At 40.9% G+C, this 18,276-nt stretch overlaps 1 protein-coding gene across 24 annotated transcripts in view; it reads left to right on the forward strand.

The window, feature by feature from the left end:
• Nucleotides 1-18,276, forward strand: part of HECTD4 (HECT domain E3 ubiquitin protein ligase 4) — a 165,849-nt gene that overhangs the window by 56,472 nt on the left and 91,101 nt on the right. For 22 of the 24 annotated variants that reach the window (XR_004961308.1, XR_004961309.1, XM_036276535.1 and 19 more), the window contains 4 exons: nucleotides 8,430-8,622; nucleotides 10,471-10,629; nucleotides 14,606-14,719; nucleotides 15,440-15,580. Coding sequence is in view for 22 of the 24 variants with exons in the window: in XM_036276535.1 (XP_036132428.1) it covers nucleotides 8,430-8,622; nucleotides 10,471-10,629; nucleotides 14,606-14,719; nucleotides 15,440-15,580 (607 nt within the window). In the remaining 2 variants the exon portion in view is untranslated. The remainder of the gene's footprint in view (nucleotides 1-8,429; nucleotides 8,623-10,470; nucleotides 10,630-14,605; nucleotides 14,720-15,439; nucleotides 15,581-18,276) is intronic. The other 2 variants (XM_036276522.1, XM_036276526.1) reach the window with 1 other exon arrangement.

The following is an 18,276-nucleotide window of genomic DNA, read 5'->3' on the forward strand; positions in this document are numbered from 1 at the left end:
AGAGAAAGAAACATTGGTATGAAAGAGATACATGGATCAGCTGCCTCTTGCACGCCCCCTACTGGGGATGGAGCCCGAAACTCGGGCGTGTGCCCGGACCAGGAATTGAACTCTGGGACCTCTCAGTCCATGGGATGACACTCAGTGCACTGAGCCACACTGGCCGGGCAGCTTTTTGTTTATCATATCTCTAAGTAAATGGCTTATATTGCGGTTTCTTGACTTACAAACTTCATATATTGTGTGTTGATTTTTTAAAAATTTATTTATTTATTTATTTCTGTGATAGATGAGGATTTGGTTCCATTTTTACTCTTTCTTATTCTTCCTAATATATTTACTTCATTCATTTTAACTCCTCTCTTGGTTGTTTGTAGCTTATAATTAAACCTTTATTTCTTGTTCCTCAGCTCTAGGCAGTATCTTTTATGCCCTTACTTTAGAAGATGGAGGTGGTGGTGTCCCTTCCTGTCCTTCAATGTGGGTAAAGCCAAAACTAAAGTTGTGTTCAGGGGAATCCCTAGAGGAAGAGAGGTGCTTCACCCCCACCCAGCCTTAGAGAGTCTTTGGGATTGGAGCCTGAGGCGTGGTGCAGTGCCATTGTGAGATGGGGTTGTAGGTTAAAGTTTATAAAAGGAGCTGTCCTGCCCTGGCCGGTGTCAGGAGGCTGTCTATTGATCTCTCTCTCTCCCTCTCCTTTCCTCTCTCTCTAAAAATGAATTAAAAATCCTTTTTTAAGAAAAAATCTTGAATGCCTTTTTAAAAAATTAAAAATAAAAGGAACTGTCCTCCCTCTTTCTGGTGCACCTAACATTTGTGCTCAGGTGCCTCTACTCAGGCAAAAGACTAGACCTTGATTTTCTGAAAAAACTGAATGATCCTGGAAAAAGACCTTGATATACTGACATTGGGGTTCATTTAAGGAAAAGACTTGCCACCCAGTGAATCGCCTATGATGATGTTTCAGTTAAGCAAGCCTCAGTCATGTGTGCAGCATTTTGATTAGTGCTTAACTGTGTAAAAAATAAAAAGAGCAAAGAGCAGATACAAAAAAAAAAAAAAAGCCTGCAAACAAACCCCAAAACTTTGGAGAGGTATGTGTGCGGAAGGGAGAGGAATAGATTTTTTTTAAAAAGGTGGGCAACATACTGATAATTATTGAAGCCAGGTGATGGGTACCTGGGGAATACATTCTTTTATGCACATTTAAAAATTACCCTAATTGCCCAGTCAGTGTGGTTCAGTGGTTGAGCATTGACCCATGCACCAAGAGGTCGCCGGTTTGATTCCGGGTCAGGGCACATGCCCAGGTTGTGGGCCAGATCCCCAGTGTGGGGCATGTAGAAAATGGCCAATCGATGTTCTCTCATTGATGTTTCTGTCTCTCTTGCCCTCTCCCTTCCTCTCTCTAAAATCAATAAAGAAAAAAAAATAAAAAAAATAAAAATTACCCTAATTAAGAGCTTAAAAAATTTTTTTTAAAAGCATACAACCAAAGATCTCTTGACAAATGAGGAAAATCTCCAATTTGAAAGTTAAACGTAAGCCCTGACTGGTTTGGCTTGGTTAGAGTGTCGCCCTGTGGACTAAAGGGTCACACGTTAGATTCCTGGCCAGGGGCATGCACCTGGGTTGCAGGCTCAGTCCTCGCCCTGGTCAGGGTTATGCAGGAGGCAACACATTGGTGTGTCTCTCACACATCAGTGTTCCTTTTTCTCTCCATCCCCCTCTCTCCTTTCCACTGTATCTAGAAATTAATGGAAAAATATCATCAGGTGAGGATTAACAAAAAAAAAAGAAGAAAAGTAGCTCATAGAAGGAGCAGAATAAAACTTTATAAATACTATTCTGTGAGATATGAGAAGATACTGCATTTATAAAACAGACCAGATGTCTTGAAAAAAGAACTATCAAAGAATGAGAAAGAGCTCCTGGATATTAAAACTACGATTGTCAAAATTTAAAAATTAATAAAAGGATTAAAACTAAGTTTCCCAGAAAGTCAGAGAGATAAAGAACAGTAAATATGAGAGAGAAGCTAAAAGACATAGAGGAGAAATCCATTTAAAGTCTTACTAATAGGAGTTCCAAAAAGAGGACAGAGAAAATAAAGAGGAAAACTTGATTAAAGAAAGAATCCAAGAAGAATGTCAGGCTAAGGACACTGGTATCCAGGTTAATGAAAAATGCCCACACCATGGTGCATCATCCTGAAACTTCAGATGATCAGGAATAAAGAGAGAATACTAAAGCTTCCAGAAATAAAATAAAATCTTGTACAAATGATAAAAATTTAGAAAAGCACCACGCTATTCAATAGTATTACTGGATGTAAAAATGGAAAAGGGCTTTCAAAATTCTGAGGGAAATGACTTCCACTTTAAAAGTCAGTAGTCGACCAAAGTATCAATCAAGTGGAAAGACAACAACGATTTTTTTAGATGTGCAGTTACATGATCAAAAGCCCGTACCCGCCCTGAAGGAAACAGCAACTAAAATAGCCTCTTCCAGTGGCATGAAATAAAAAGTTGGGGAGGAAGGAGCCTGCACTAGATGAAAAGAACAACCTTTGAATCATCTTTGGAGTCTGAATCAAACAAATCAATTGTAAATTATTAAAAGACCTTTTTGGCCCTGGCCAGTTTGGCTCAGCAGTTAGAGCATTGGCCTGCGATCCAGAGAAACCCGGGTTCGGTTCCCACTTAAGGGCACAGACCTAGGTTGCAGTTTGTCGCAGGCCCCGGTTGGGTTGTGCGGGAGGCAACCACTCGATGTGTCCCTTTCATGTCGATGTTTTTCTCTCTCTCTCCCCCCCCCCCTCTATCTGAACAAAAAATGGAAAAATGTCCTCGGGTGAGGATAAAAAAACAAAAACCTTTTTGGTGACAATCTGGAATTTGAATATAAAATGAGTATTTTTTTTTATCCTCACCCGAGGACATTTTTCCATTTTTTGTTCAGATAGAGCGGGAGGGAGAGAGAGGAAGAGAGAGAGAGAGAGAAACATTGATGTGAGAGACACACATCGAGTGGTTACCACCCACACAACCCCAACCAGGACCGGGGACAAACTGCAACCGAGGTACTTGCCCTTAATGGGAACCGAACCCGGGTCTCTCTGGACTGCAGGCTGATGCTCTAACCACTGAACAAACTGGCCAGGGCTAAAATGAGTATTTTTTTAGAAAGGTGGGAAACATACTAATAATTATTGAAGCCAGGTGATGGCTACCTGGGGAATTCATTCTTTTATATAAGAAAATGTATGTATTTTGAGAGTTGTGTGGTGAAGTATTCAGAAGTGGAATTACAGTGATGCCTGGGATATGTTTTAAAATGTGTGGCCCTATGCTCAGGGGTTAGAGCACTGGTCTTGTAAAATGCGTGAACAACAAAAGAGGAGGGAGGTTAAACAGGTGTGGCAATATCTGGATTGCATTTGAATCTGGATGATAAGTATATGGAAATTCATTACACTGCTCTCTGTTTTTACATATGTCTGATAATTTTCCTCATAAAAAAAATTAAGTATCATTGGCCACTAGTTCAGCAGTTTCTAAAATGCTGACTTGGGAAGCTAAACATAGCTATCTGGCTTACTACATATGGTACTTTCACACCATGGAACACTGCGTAGACATTAAAAAATATAAGGCAGCCCGGCTGGTGTGGCTCAGTGGTTGAGCATCGACCCATGCACCAAGAGGTTGCCAGTTCGATTCCTGGTCAGGGCACATGCCCAGGTTGTGGGGGGCATGCAGGAGGCGGCCCATCGATGTTCTCTCTCATCGATGTTTCTATCTCTCTCTCCTTCTTCCTTCCTCTTTCTAAAACCAATAAAGGAAAAAATATATATATGGTTATATATATATATATGGCAGATCTGCACAGTCAGAAATAGATTAATTTCCAAATTACATTGTTTAGTGCAGAAAGCTAGGCTGTATTTGCAACCTGCTGTGTATGGAAAGTTAGGGTAGGGAGGCCAATTCTTTCTGCAATTGTCCTCCTATGTCAGCAGCTTCCCTCCCTCAATGGATCATTCACTACAGCATGCAGATATGTTAGAGGATATCCTGTCTTTATTTTTTTATTTTTTTTATCCTCACCCAAGGACATTTTTCCAATTTTTGTACAGATAGAGTGAGAGGGGGAGAGAGAGAGAGAGAGAGAGAGAGAGAGAGAGAGAGAGAGAGAGAAACATCGATGTGAAAGGGACACATCGAGTGGCTGCCACCCGCACGACCAACCAGGGCCGGGGACAAACTGCAACCGAAGTACGTGCCCTTAGCGGGAACCGAACCCGTGTCTCTCCGGACCACAGGCCAACGCTCTAACCGCTGAGCCAAACCGGCCAGGGCGGATATCCTGTCTTTAAAAAGAACTCCCTTGCCCCATACCCACCTCCACTCCCGTTTTTGGCTTCTCTTATTCTTCAAAGAGTTTATTCTTACTATTTTTATGTTTTTTCCTTTCCATTCTCTCTCTCTCTCTCTCTCTCTCTCTCTCTCTCTCTTTATTGATTTTAGAGAGGAAGGGAGAGGGAGAGAGATAGAAACATTGATGAGAGAGAACATCGATTGGCCACCTCCAGCATGCCCCCCACTGGGGATCTGGACCACAACCTGGGCACGTGCCCTGATCAGGAATCAAAATGGTGACCTCTTGGTGAATGGGTCAATGCTCAACCACTGAGCCACACCAGCCGGGCTCTATTCTCTCTTTTTTTTATCCTCACCCGAGGACATTTTTCCATTTTTTTGTTCAGATAGAGTGGGAGGGAGAGAGAGGAGAGAGAGAGAAATATCGATGTGAAAGGGACACATCGAGTGGCTGCCACCCGCACGACCAACCAGGGCTGGGGACAAACTGCAGCCGAGGTACATGCCCCTAGCGGGAACCGAACCCAGGTCTCTCTGGACCACAAGCCGACATTCTAACTGCTGAGCCAAACCGGCCAGGGCTCCATTCTCTCTTGAACCCGCTTTAGTAAGTCTTATATTCTTATCACACCATCCAAACAGCTATTCCCAAGTTCACCAGGGACTTCCTTGTTACTAAATTCAAGACTTATGATATACTTTGAAAGGAGAGTAGGCAGCATTGGTCAACTCTTCATTTTACCCGACCTGTTAGGAGATTTAATGTGGTTTATTACTCCCACATTCCTGTTTTTTTTTTGGTTCCTCACCTGAGGATATTTTTCTGTTTGTCATCAGATAGCGTGGGAGAGAGAGAGAGGGAGATGAATGTCGATGTGAGAGGGACACATCGATTGGATGCCTCCTGCACAACCTGACCAGGGCCGGGGTCAGTCTGCAACCCAGGTACGTGCCCTTGACCGGAATCGAACCTGAGACTCATTGGTCTGTGGGCTGATGCTCCGACTGCTGAGCCAAACCGGCCAGGGCTACTCCTACATTCTTGTTTTGTTTTGTTTTTTAATCCTCACCCGAGGACATTTTCCCATTTTTTGTTCAGGTAGAGTGGGAGGGAGAGAGAGGAACAGAGAGAGAGAGAGAGAAACATCGATGTGAAAGGAACACATCGAGTGGCTGCCACCCGCACGACCGACCAGGGCCGGGGACAAACTGCAACCGAGGTACATGCCCTTAGCGGGAACCGAACCCCGGTCTCTCCAGACCGCAGGCCAACGCTCTAACCGCTGAGCCAAACCGGCCAGGGCTACTCCTACATTCTTGAAACTGTTTTCACTTGGTTTGTGGGACACCCTATAGGACTTCTGTCACTGGTTGTTCCTACCCAGTCTCATCTTCCTGCTTCTCAACAATCACATGTGCCAGGACCTATTTACAGGACCCCTTCTGTCTGCTCTAACTCCCTCATTGATCTCATCCTGTTTATAGCTTCAAACACCTCTGTGTACTGATGATGCTCACATTTGCTTCTTAGCCAAAGTCTGTCCCCGGAACTCTCGGTGCGAATCGATGTAGGTGTTTATTTGTAAAATGCACAGAATATGAGACTTTTCCTGCCCCTCCCGCAGACCTTCCCATTTTAGTTAAGGGCATCTGTAACCTTCCAGTGCTGGCCAGAGACCTTTGGTGTCACTGTCAATTCCTCTTTTTTCCCTTTCCAAATTCTATGTCCAGTCAGCCAATGCTGCCTGCTCTCCTTTCAAAGTATATCTTAAGTCTTACTACCTCTGTAAAGAGACTGCATGATTTGGGCCCCCTCTTCACCTACCACTCTCTGCACCTACCACACCCCTCCCTCGTGCCACTCTGGCCATAGCCAGCCTCTTGCTGACATGCATAAACACCCAGTGTGCTTCCATCTGGGGACCTTTGTGCTGGGACATCTTTCTGCAGATAACCACTTTTTTAGGTCTCTGTTCAAATATCACCTTATCAGAAAGATCTTTCTTACCATTCTGTATAAAATATTTTATTATCATTATTGTTTTAATCCTCACCCAAGGATATTTTTCTGTTTATCTTCAGATAGAGTGGGAGGGAGGGAGGAAGGGGTGGGGGAGAGAGAAACATCGATGTGACAGGGACACATTGACTGGTTGCCTCCCGCACAACCCCGACCAGGGCCAGGTACAAACCACAACATAGGTACGTGCCCTTGACTGGAATTGAACCCGTGACTCATTGGTCCTCGGGCCAATGCGCTAACCACTGAACCAAACTAGCCAGGGCCTGTATAAAATATTTTATATAAAATAAAATCCTGTCTCTTTTAATCTCTTTTGCCTTGCTTTATTTTTCGTCATGGCTCTTATTAGTACCTATTTATTTGCTTATTTTTTCACTATCTTCTTTGCCTGGAATATCAGCTGCAGGAGGTTAGGTATTTTATCTCTCTGTTGACTGCTGTGTCTCCAGCCCTTAGAACAATGCCCAGCACACAGTAGGTGCTACTAAGTATTTGTTGAATGAATGGATGAGTGGAAGCATCACAAGAAACTGGCAGCATTGATTACCTCTGGGGAGGGGAAGTGGTGAGCAAGACTTGCTTTCTATCATTCATTTTTTAATACATTTTTTAAAGTTTTAAAATGGGCTTAAAAATTAACTCAAATAAATAAGTTTTTGTAAAAAAGGAGAACTTGGTTAGCAGGATTGCATTCTGCTGAGAAGTTGAGATTGAGTGAAAAAGGTCTTTTGAATGGAGAATATAGAGGCCGTTGGTGGTAGCCTTAGCAGAGCTGTTTTGGGGGGTGGGGCGGAGTGCTGGAAGACAGATGGAGTTGGTCGGGGAGTAAAGTGAAGAGGATAAGATGGAGAAGAGTTTGTTGTGAGAAAAGGAGAGAAATTGCCCAGCCAGTGTGGCTCAGTGGTTGAGCATCGACCCATGCATCAAGAGGTCGCCGGTTTGATTCCTGGTCAGGGTACATGCCCAGGTTGTGGGCCAGATCCCCAGTAGGGGGCGTGCAGGAGGTGGCCAATCGATGCTCTCTCTCATCGATTTTTCTCTCTCTCTCTCCCTCTACCTTCCTCTCTCTCTAAAAATCAATAAAAGAAAAGAATTTTTTTTTTAAAAAGGAGAGAAATGTGAGGGAGGAAGTAGAGTTCCCTGAAGGAGCAGACAGTTAATTAAGGGAGCAGTTAGAGAAGAGGCAGAGGAGGAAGACTTAAACTTAAGTAACATGAGGCAAAGAGCTTCTTTCTCTCAATTATGAGGAAGGGAAGAATAAATGAGGCTGAATACAAAGATTCTTGAGTTGGAAGAGAAACGAGTGTGAGCAGCTTACAGTAAGTGGTCTGGATCTTTTTAGCAATAAAGACAGCCAAGTGGGCTGCTTAAAGTCAAGCTGTAAATTGGTAAAGGAATTTTGAAATCACCACTCCAGGGATTTTGCTGGGGAATAATCAAGTGATGAATGAGGACCTGCCAAGCACCAGCAAGGATCCAGTTGACGTTAACATACATTTTTAGCAGACAAAGTCTGCCTTTCTCTAGGGCTGCTCTGCCAATACCCAAGCAGCTGGGGCTAATGTTAACTGCTGTTAATACAGAATTTGGATCTTAGCACTAATTAGATTTCAAGAAGACATTGTCCTCATAGTTCTACTTAATATTAATAGGAAATCAAAACTGATCTGTTTTCCTCTTGTCGTATGTATACCTGTCAGATGCTTATAATTAGTGAGAGCTGCCTGTGGAATCCAACATAAGGAATTTTAATCAACGACCTTTCGTAGCATTTATTAAACTTGGCCCATTACTTTTAGAAGCTGAGCTATTAGAAAAATGAAAGCTCTCAAACTTGCAAGGCCTTTCTTATGTTCTCAGCACTTTCTGTGGAGCATTTCAGTTTTTAGGTTTATTTCTACTCAGGTACAGTTTTTGGAAATGATTTTGAGGAACCAGATCATGTTAATGCAATCCTCAAGTAGAAAATTGCTAACTACGTGGAAACAGATATCATTTAAGGACCTTTTTTCTTTAAATATTAGGTTGAAAATGGTGTGTATGTAGCCAATCCGCTTCAGGAACGCACAATTCTAATGAGGAAAGAGGGTGAGTCTGCGAAAAGCATTAATGAGATGCTTCTGAGCAGACTTTCCCGCTACAGAGCTTCCCCATCCGCTACACTGGCCGCCCTCACTGGCTCCACCATCTCCAACACACTGAAAGAGGACCAAGCAGGTATGCTGCCCTTCGCTTACCACCTGTCAGCTGGTGTCGCTCCATTCAGCTCCATAGCTATAATTGAAGACTATTTTTTAGAGCAGTTTTAGGTTCACAGCAAACTTGAGAGGAAGGTACTGCTATTTCCCATGTACTGCCGGCCCCAAGGGAGACATGCCTAGCCTCCCTCATCAACATCCCGCACCAGATGGTACATTTGTTACAACTGATGAACCTACCTGGACAAATCATCATCACCCAAAGTCCCTCATTTGCCTTAGGTTACATTCTTTGGGTTTGAACAGATGACATCTGTTGTGGTGTCATATAGAGTAGTTTCACTGCCCTAAAAATTCTTTATTCTCTACCTATTCATTCTTCTCCATCCCCAACCCCTGACCACCCTGATTTCTTTAATTGTCTTCATAGTTTTTCCTTTTCTAGAATGCTGTACAATTGGAATCATATAGTATGTAGACTTTTCAGATTGGTTTCTTTCACTGAGTAATATGCATTAAATTTCCTCCATGTTTTTTCTTGGCTTGATATATAATTAGTGAGAGTGGCCTGTGGGGTTCAGGCAATATATATTATGTAAATTTTTGTAAGTTTATTTGAGCCAGACTGACGACATATGCCAGGCAGCAAGGTCTCAAATGCTCCCAAGGTAGTACTTTTCATTGAGCATTTACAGTGCACCAGACAAAAGCACTTTGCTTTACACAGTTCACCTTTTTATCTCTTTCCGGTCATTGTGCATTTTTTTTTTTTTATTCCAAGCTAATACATATTGTTGACTAAGGATATGAATTAGCATGAATCCATAATAATTCAAAGCAGCTTTGTCTTTAACTGTAAATACCTTCTCATTACTGTTAGTATAAATTAGTGGATTTCATGTTTAACATATGCTTTATAAATGCAAAGTCTTTACCAGATACAACCTTTACCAAGCAAGTAAGAGGCAAACCTCCCTCCCCAGCAGAGATTGCTTTTTGTAGAACATATCATTTAGTGTTTGTACTTTAATATTTTAGAATGGATAATACATTTACAAAGTTTGAAAGTAAAACAACATAAAAAGCTATATGCAGAGAAATCTTGGTGTGTTCTATATTTTGCCAACCCCCTGATAGGTAATTATATTTATTAGTTTTTATCCTTACAGAGTTCTTTATGCAAATACAGTGAAAGTAAATTGGGTTCTTATTTTCCTCCTATTCTTAATAAAATGTAGCCTACTAACTATACTGTTCTGTACTTTGAAAGCCAGAGTTCTTAACTGGGTGGGATAAGCTTTTAAGGGGTTCATAAACATGCTCCCCCACAGTTTTAAATTACATATATTCATCATAATTTTTATCAGACTTTTGAGGTCATCTGTGGCCCATAAAAGATTAAGAACCATTATTCTTGAAGGGTTTATAGATTACATACCAACTATGTGAATTTATACCAAATCATCAACTGTAGTAAAAGATAAGGCTAGAAAAATGGATCTGGATAAATATGTTTAAGGAACTGAATGCATTTTATGCTTTAATCCTTTTATGTATTGAAATGTTAGGAAAATATTTGTGATTAATTCATTATGAGACTATCAAATTAAATCCTTACTAGTTTATATTAAAATTTATGCATCCTATTTTATTTCCATAGTCCCTATTGTATCAGAAGGCTTGATGCCAGGCTAGGGAGCCACAAGACCATTATTTTTCCTTAGCTTGTTACTTTTTGTTCTATTTTCCGAATCTGGGTATATCCTTATATGAATTTGGGGGCCCCCTCATTATCCTCTGATCTGTTTTGGTAAGCAGATTTTGTGTGTCAAATATTTCTACTCACAATTTTCATTCCTTTCATCAGCAAATACTAGCTGTGGACTACCTCTAAAAATGCTTCGGAAGACGCCCATATATACCTGTGGCACATACTTGGTGATGCTGGTCCCACCTCCAGGGGGATCAGGCAGCTCTGCCACCCGCTCTCTTTTTGGTGGAACAAGTGGTTTGTCATCTTTAAAAAGTAAGTGAATTTTATTTTTTACCCTTTTCCCAATTTGTCTTCAACTTTGAAATTTAAGGCTTTTCTATTAATGATTTTAAACTCATTCTGTTAAAGTTATTTGCAATAGCTCTTTTTAAAAAATACATTTTTATTGCTTTTTAGAGAGAGAGGAAGGGAGCAAGAGAGAAAGAGGGAGAGAGAGAGGGAAAAAGGGAGGGAGAGAGAGAGAGAGAGAAACGGAAATATCAATGTGAAAGAGAAACTGATCTGTTGCCTCCTGTATGCACCCCCAACGAGGGACCAAACCTGCAACCTGAGCATGTGCTCTGACCAGGAATCAAACCGGCAAGCTTTCAGTGTCTGGAACGATGCTCAACCAACTGAGCCACATGTAATACCTTTGCAACTGAGCCAATATGTAAAAAATAAAGGGATAATAGTATCTCACACTATTTTTTGGACATCATATACAATAAAGTAAGTTAGAGTATTTTTTTATCCTCACCCAAGGACATTTTTGCATTTATTTTCAGATAGAGTGGGAGGGAGAAAGGGAGGAAGAGAGAGAGAGAGAGAGAGAGGGAGAGAGAGAGAGAGAGAGAGAGAGAGAAACATCAATGTGAGAGAGACATATCAACTGGCCGCCACCTACACATCCACTCATCTTTTGATCCACTCATCTATTGATGGACACTTGGGCTGTTTCCAGATCTTAGCGATTGTAAATAGTGCTGCTATGAACATAGGGGTACATATATCCTTTCTGAATGGTGTTTCAGGCTTCTTAGAGTATATTCTAGAAGTGGGATCACTGGGTCAAATGGCAGTTCAATTTTTAACTTTTTGAGATAACACCATAGTGTTTTCCATAGTGGCTGCACCAGTCTGCATTCCCACCAGCAGTGTACTAGAGTCCCCTTTTCTCCACACCCTCCCCAACACTTGTTGTTTGATGATTTGTTGATAGCAGCCATTCTGACAGGTGTGAGGTGATACCTCATTGTTGTTTTAATTTGCATCTCTCTGATGATTAGTGATGTTGAGCATTTCTTCATATGTCTCTTGGCCATTTGTATGTCCTGTTTGGAGAGGTGTCTGTTTAGGTCTTCTGCCAATTTTTTAATTGGGTTCTTTGTCTTCCTTTGGTTAAGTTATATGAGTACTCTATATATTTTGAAAATTAACCCCTTATCTGATGTATCATTGGCAGTTATGCTCTCCCTTATAGTGGGTTCCTTTTCCATTCTGATGGTTGTTCTTTTTGCTGTGCAGAAGAAATGATGTAAATTTATTATTAGTCATTTATTTATATATTTATGTATTTATTTTAATTCTCACCCAAGTATATTTTTCCACTGATTTTCAGATAGAGTGGGAGGGAGGGAGGGAGAGAGAGACAGAGGGAGAGAGAGAGAAAAATCAATGTGAGAGAGAGACATCGATTGGCTGCCTCCTACATGACCCCAGTCAGGGCCCGGGATTGAACTGCACCCGAGGTACGTGCCCTGGGCCGATGCTCTAACCACTGAACCAAACAGGCCAGGGCTTAGTCTATTTTTTTTTTTTTAAAAAGAGCAGCTGTTCGACCGGTGTGGCTCAATGGTTGAGCATCGACCAGTGCACCAAGAGGTCACTGGTTCGATTCCTGGTCAGGACACATGCCCAGGTTGTGAGCCGGATCTCCAGTGGGGGGCATGCAGGAGACAGCCAATCAGTGTTCTCTCTCATTGATGTTTCTGTCTCTCTCTCCCTCTCTCTCTAAAATCAATAAAGGAAAAAAATTTTTTAATTAAAAAAATGAAAAAGGGACAGCTTCATTGAGATATAACTTACATACTATAAAATTCACCCCTTTAAAGTTTACAGTTCAGTGGTCTTAATATATTCACAGAGTTGTATGACCAGTACCATTATCTAATTCTAGAACATTTCCATCGCTCCCAAAGTAACCCCATACCATTAGCAGTCACTCCCCAGCTTCCTCATCATTCTAGTCCCTGGCAACCATTGTACAATATATGTAGTTTTGTGACTGGCTTTTTTTTTTTTAAACTTAATATTTTCTGTTTTTGTTTTTTTTTTTAACTTAATATATTCAGTGTTCATCTATGTTGTAGCATAAATCATTACTTCATTCCTTTTTATGGCTGAATCATATTTCATTGTATGGATATACTCCCATTTTATTGACATTTGGGTTGTCTGTCCTTTTTGGCTATTTTGAACAGTGCTAACATTCATGTATGGGTTTTTGTGTGGACATGATTTTATTTCTCTAGGGAGTATACATTGGAGTAGAATCCTGAGGCATACAGTAACTATATGGCTACCCTTTGGAGGGACTACCAAACTGTTTCCCAGGGGGCTACACTATTTTCCATTCTCATCAGCAATGTGTAATGGTTCCATTTTCTCTACATCCTTACCAACATTTGTTGTTTTCCTTTTTTTAAATTAATAGCCATCTGGTGGGTATGAAGTGGCATCTCATTGTGGTTTTGATTTGTATTTCCCTAATGACTAATGGTGCTGAACATCTTTTCTTGTGCTTATTGGCCATTTGTATATCTTCTTTGGAGAAATACCTATTCAAGTCCTCTGGCCATTTTTAAATTGGGTTATTTGTCTTTTTATTGACTATTAGTCTTATGAAACTCTTTTTTAGTCTCCTTTGCATGGCTTTTTCTCTCAATTGAAATTAGCCCATTTGATTAAAGCAGGCCTTTACAGTGCTCTTTTTTCCATGAGGATGTAGCTTACACAGTGATTCTATTTTAGACCAACAAATCGATAAGTGTTGAAATTCCTTCTGTGTCCTGTTCCACACTGGCCACTGGGGGGCTTCTCAGGAAGCAGAAGTGGTGCTTGCCTTGAGGGGCTCATAGTCTGCTTGGGAGAAATGATGTAGTTGTGAGAAACAACTAGCAAATGATACATGATGCTGTATCACTGCCTGAACTGTGGGGAGCAGATGTAAGTGCTGCAGACTCAGAAAGAAAGGGTCATTGTGGAGTGGGGTAGAAGGGAGGGACTAAATGAGGTCTTGAGTTTAAGTCATGAAAAACGGATATTATTCATATAAGTGGCCAAGAAGGGGGAAAGGCATATGCATGGTAAACTCCATGAAAAAGGTATTGGGGGAAGATCATTTTGTTGCAGTGCAGGATGGAAGAGTAGAAAATAGAACAGAAACAAAGCATAGTTTAGAATGTAGTTCACATCAGGCATGATGAAGATCTGGATTCCTAGGGTGATGAGAACAAGAAAAACAAGCTCAAGTAACACAGTGCTAGAATTTTATTTTGGAAGTGGGGGAGGAAATAATATCAGTAGCAGCTAGCACATATGAGCTGATGTAGATCCTGGACATATTTTAAGTTATTTATTCTTTGCAAGAACTGCATAATATTGGTACTTTTATTATCTCCACTTTACACATGAGGAAACTGAGAGGTTCAGTAAATTTCCCAGGGTCACACAGAAGTGACAGAGCTAGAATTTAAACCCAGACCCATATAGCCCATGGTTGTCATCACTACACTATCCTGTGTTAAGGAGAAAGGCCAAAGCATCTCCAAGTTTTAGAGCCACTGCTTGGAAGGACAACAACCAAGCCGTGTTTGTGTCCACTAACCTTTATTGAGCACCAACTATATGTAAAGTATTTAATGTAAATTTTACTTTGTGATGTTAATGATATAACTAACCTTTTACAATTACCCTTTTGATAACCTATACTGAAAAAAATCTTCATGCAAAAGTTGCCATTTAAAAACCACTTTTAAAAATATGATTCACTATTTAGAAAGATATTTTGCGACAGTTTTCTTTTTGTGGTCTTATGTGTGTATTCTGTATCTTCATTGTTACCACCAATAGACAACAAAAAGGTGTGGTTTTTATGAGTCTTGTTAAGAGCCTGAAGTTTAAACTTTGAAAGTAGACTGACCATCATTTTAAGGCTTATTAAACAGCTTCATGTTTGTTTCTGAAGTCCTAGCCTCTAGCTTGGTGTATAATATTTCGGATGGTCAGTTTACAAGTCGGGCCGATCTCATAGATGCTGCCGGAAGCTCACTGGGGCGTGGTGCTCTTGTACCAGGATTGGGTAAGAAATAAATGCCACATTTCCTTGGAAAGTTGAGCATTTTAGCAGTTTCTCTCAAAAAATCTTGCCAATTCCCTATGGTTTTCCAGTTTCCTTGAAAGAAATGTTTTTTTATACTACTGTTTAATTTGGGGAATTAGTGTAAGAAATTGCCATGTGAAATTCCTCTGCATAAATTGCTGTTGAAGATACCGTTCATTAGGTTGTGTAATGATGCCTGTAACAAATTCTTCAAAGTTCATGCAATTAAGGGTTTATTTCCTGTGAGGAATTGGTATGCCTCTTATTGTCAGAAAATGAGCATTATGTAATATTTTTCTCTTTGACTTGGCTCCTAGGAAGTTCTATCTTAAGTTTTGGGCTCAGTTACTAAGGTTTTTATTGGGTGTTACGTTAATTAGTCCTATTGTATCTAGGTTTTAATGTAAGTCTCTTAGATCCTTTTTGGAATTAAAAAGGTCACACATTAGTCAGTTACTAAGAACTCTCTCTTCCATGAGACTTAATCCATTCTCATGTAGGTGTTACCAGAGTAGGAATTGAATCCTATCTTTTTGCTGAGCCTCAGTCTAATGCTTTTCCAAGTAAATGTATGGGAATAGGATGTGGATTGTTAGCACTGGGGAGAATCCTTGCCTTTCCATTCTGTAGCAGTGCTTATGAGAACTATGTATACAGGCAGATGATATGTCAGTTGAAGAAAGTATGATCTGTTTGCAGGTGCCTGTTACGATACAGTGAACAACATGCTGTGGACTTGCTCGAATGACTACATCGACCAGTGGTGTAATCCTGGGAATCAGGCCTTCCATTACGTCTGCCAGAGACTTGGAGTCAGCCACGTCATCACTGAGCCCAAAGGTGAGGTGACTCAGTCTTACAGGAAGAAGTTTCCCCCGTGAAATATCAGAGTCCAGCACTGTGAGTTAAGTGAGAACATGGCCCAAGTAACAAAATGAATCAACAACAACCTTCCCTCTTTGAGCTTAGAAACCTAAAATCCTTGCTATCTGATTGGTTTATGGTTTAGGAAATAACTGTATAAATAAATAGAGCTTTTGAGGTGGTCCATAAACTTTTTTACAGAAAAATTCTATTTCTTCTACAACTATCAGAACTTTGGTACAAAAATGGTTTCTTTTTGTACTTGGCGTGAGATTATATGCTGTAATAATGTTTTACATTGATAAATTATTTATATACAAACTTATACTTAAGAGAATTACCAATAAAGGATCTTTATATTTCTTAATATTAAGATTCTTAATATTAAGTGAACATATTTTTTTGTATTCAACATGTGTTTATGGGGGTGGTCCCCCACTCATCTTTATTCAGAGTGCTTGTAGTGCTCCTTCCTTCTGAAGGGGCACCCTCTGGAAGCCCTGCTTTTCCTCCTGTCGGCTGACAGAGGACAGAGGAGCAGCCCTCACACAAAACCACCATTTGTGTGGCTAAGGACGGTGGTGATTTTTTTTTTTTTTTTTAAATTGATTTTACAGAGAGAGGAAGGGAGAGGGAGAGCAAGATAGAAACATTGATGAGAGAGAACATCGATTGGCCACCTCCTGCATGCCCTCCAATGGGGATTTGGCCCACAACCCGGGCATGTGCTGTGACTGGGAACCGAACTGGCAACCTCTTGGTGCATGGGTTGACACTCAACCACTGAGCCACACTGGCCGGCAGGATGGTGGTGATGTTATAGCATCCAGGACATTTTCCATCCAGAAGCAGGAACTGGGGCTCTGCACCAGGCACTTCTTATGTTTCTCCCCTTCTCTTCTGGAGAGGGGTGAAGGAGATCATTCGAGAAGGGCATGTTGTTGTGGGGAGGTTGTCACTGCCAGAAAGTAATACTAAGTGAATATTAACTTAACTCTCGTGGCATCAAAGCCAGCTATCGTGGTATGGAGGAGTGAGTAGCTCAGCAAATTCTCTCCCTATAAAGCAATAATAAAACTGATAAAGTATCAAAAACAACTGTTTCTAGGCTCTGGAAATTGACCAAAAGCATACACCAAATTGAGAAGTGGATATTCATAAAAAAACACTGAACTTTGAGTTAGATCATTGGAAGTCTGTGGTGGTCTTAGCTGGAGATGCTTCTATCTCCAAGGCTTCAAGCTCAATTGGTCGGGTAATTCTACCAGATTGGGGCAGATCGTGTAAACTGGCATCTTGGCTGCCAGAGAGGACTGACTTGATTTGGAGCAGAGCGTGGAAAAAACTCATGCCCAGCAGCACTGTCAGTAACAGTAGTAGTCTTGGTGGCAAACAAACAGAATACCAGTGGCCTTGCTAGACTGAGGTTTGTGGTCCTGGTTAGGGCAAGCTGTGAATTAGTAGACTAAGCAGGAATTTACTGATGAAATCTGGGTAGTAAGAAAGCTACCCAGGGACTTGATGAGCTCCCCACGCATCTGCGTAGAAGAAGCCCAAGAAGGGCCCAGGCTGTTCACACAGGACTGGCTGGACATGAGCCTGCAGAGATGTGAAGAGGGGCTGGCAGAAAGGGAAAACAAGAGCAGAGTTTAAAACTACCTGAACTTTGCCCTGGCCAGTTTGGCTCAGTGGTTGGAGTGTTTTGGCTCAGTGGTTAGAGGACCGAGGACCAAGGAGTCTCAGGTTCGATTCCAGTCAGGGGCACGTGCCTCGCTGCAGTTTGATCCCTGGCCCTGGTTGGGGTCGTTCGGGAGGCAACTAGTTGATGTGTCTATCTTGCGTTAATATTTCCCTCTCTTTCGCTCCTTCCCTCCCTCCCACTCTATCTTAAAATCAATGGAAAAATATCTTCGGGTGAAGATTAAAACAACAACAACAACAAAAAACTACCTGCACTTTGATGTGCTCCCCCTAAAACACAAAGAACAATCCAGGGTGGAAGTCTTACCAGCTTTTAAGGTGTTTGAGCACAACCTCTGACCTGAAGGAAGGCAGGCTTAAAAAACACAGGAATGATAAAAATAAACAAATGAAAGAGAGTAAAAATTAAAATAGAAGCAAAAAACAAAAACAAAAACTGAACGGAAAAATCAGTAGCTACATGCTGCAGGCAAAACTCACGTTGGCCTTAGTAAATGAAGCATCCTTTATAAATCTATTCAAAGAACTGAAGGAAACCACATTAAAAGATTAAAAGAAAGTATTGCATAGCCTTAAAGTCTCACTTGAACCAAAATATTAATTACTGTGGTGATTAATACATGTCCACAATTTCTCTGATGATTTTCTTTCCAGGAGTTGGAGCTTAATTCCCTTCCCACGAGTGTGAGCTTAATGACCTGCTTCTAACAGAGTATGGAAAGGGAAAACTGGTAACTTTGCAGTGAAGAAAGTTGGTATTTAAACCAAGTGATCAATTTTAACATCACTAGTAACAAGTCATGTTGATATTATGTACTCTGTGACATGCTGTAATGAGAGAGAAAGTATGACTATAATTGAACAAATAGAGAATTTCAACAAGTTAATCATTTTTTTAAAAAAGAACCAATTGGGAATTCTGGATTTGAAAAGTTCAGTGAATGAAAAGAAAAAATCAGTAGAGTGACTCA

This window comes from Molossus molossus, unplaced genomic scaffold (genome assembly GCF_014108415.1).
Source record: "Molossus molossus isolate mMolMol1 unplaced genomic scaffold, mMolMol1.p scaffold_m16_p_22, whole genome shotgun sequence".
Taxonomy (NCBI): domain Eukaryota; kingdom Metazoa; phylum Chordata; class Mammalia; order Chiroptera; family Molossidae; genus Molossus; species Molossus molossus.